General features: G+C 29.4%; 1 protein-coding gene across 1 annotated transcript; it reads left to right on the top strand.

Moving 5' to 3' along the window:
- Positions 1-119: 119 nt before the first annotated feature.
- LOC105557329 lies at positions 120-1,373 on the top strand (the record flags this gene model as incomplete). Its single annotated transcript, XM_012004546.1, has 4 exons — positions 120-315; positions 414-588; positions 775-962; positions 1,301-1,373. Coding segments are annotated over 4 exons (632 nt in total), but the record flags the coding sequence as incomplete, so codon positions are not given.
- Positions 1,374-1,569: the final 196 nt, after the last annotated feature.

The following is a 1,569-nucleotide window of genomic DNA, read 5'->3' as shown; positions in this document are numbered from 1 at the left end:
TAATTGGGTTATAATTTATACTTTATTATATATACAAAGATTTTATATAACTATTTTGTTACGAAATATATCTGATATTTGATAATATGAGAGATTTTATTTGTATGCAATGATACAAGGATCACTGTTATACAACACAAATTGTCAAGGAACAAGACTGCTACAATGCTAATAATGCCAGTAGGAGTGATTTTATCGAAAGGTTAATTGCTGAAGTATTTTCGAGGGAAACTTTATGGAATTCAGTATTGCCGTATAAACTTAGAGGACCATCGGAGACAAAATCATTATGGACCGAGATAGATACTTCTTTAGGTAAGACATGGTGTATAATTGCAATCATGCAATATATATTATTGTGAAGATACATTTTCAATAAAAAGATCACATATTATAATAAAAAAAATATGTAGATGTAAATCCTGGTACCAGCCAGGTAAAATGGAAGAATCTGAGAGACCGCTTTGTAAAAGAGCATGCTATACAATGTACTTATATCGCAAGTGGCAGTGGACTTGTAAAAAAGAAGAGTACCTGGCCATTTTACGAAAGCTTATGTTTCTTAATACCAACGATAAATTATAGAAAGTACGTGATTTTGATGAACAATATATAAATATATTGGATTAGAATACTAATTGAATATATATTTAAGTATTGAAGTAGTTTCATACAGTAATTATTATTTATAATATTTTTTAATATAGTACAATATTGTTATAAGCAACAAAATAATGTTAATTAATTTTAGCTTAATGCGAAATTCTATTTTAGGACTATAAGTAATATTGAAAATATTAATCCATCCAAGATGTTACTCTTGTCACAAACAAAAGATATTTCTTCGCCTGTTCCTGGTACAAGTAACATCACAAAGAAAGGAAGCAGTACTTCGTACCAATCAATATCAGTGCAAAAGAGTGTATTAAATACGCAGCTACAATCAAAGAAGAAAGGTAAAGGTATATCATAAGTGATTAAGTTTATAGTCGACCATAACTGGCAATGTGTTTTTCAACACATAAAATTTATTGCGAAAAATATTACCTCAGCCAGGGTTTGAACCTGGACCTCCCTTCACTCTAGGCGGACGTCTCAACCAATTCGACCTCCGAGGCATATATTTTTCGCAATAAATTTTATGTGTTGAAAAACACATTGTCAGTTATGGTCGATTAGAAACTTAATCATTGTTAGTCATTTACTGGCGTCAAATAATTCTTGATGTTATATCATAAGTATTTAAATATTTTGTGTCTTTTTCCAATTTTATAATGTGATACAAATCTTCCTTGTATAGCCAGTAGACAAGATTCAGACAGCTCTAATATCAGTGAAATGGAGACTACAAGTAGAGACTACAAAAGGAATCAGTATGTACATTTAATCCATAATATATGCATTCTACAAAAGTTTTGAACTTTTTTTAACATACAGTACAACAATATTCTTAACACATTGTTCCATATTTTATCTCCATATGACAGATATTTCCTTTAATGCATTTTATACTAAAAGAGTGAAGTGTTATTTTCTATTTTAGAGAAACCAAAGATAGTTGATCAAAAG

This window comes from Vollenhovia emeryi, unplaced genomic scaffold, assembly GCF_000949405.1.
Source record: "Vollenhovia emeryi isolate VEMERY1.0 unplaced genomic scaffold, V.emery_V1.0 DF947978.1, whole genome shotgun sequence".
NCBI classification, from domain to species: Eukaryota; Metazoa; Arthropoda; class Insecta; order Hymenoptera; family Formicidae; genus Vollenhovia; species Vollenhovia emeryi.
The sequence above is the reverse complement of the archived record's forward strand: the minus strand, read 5'-3'. Positions and strand labels throughout refer to the sequence as shown.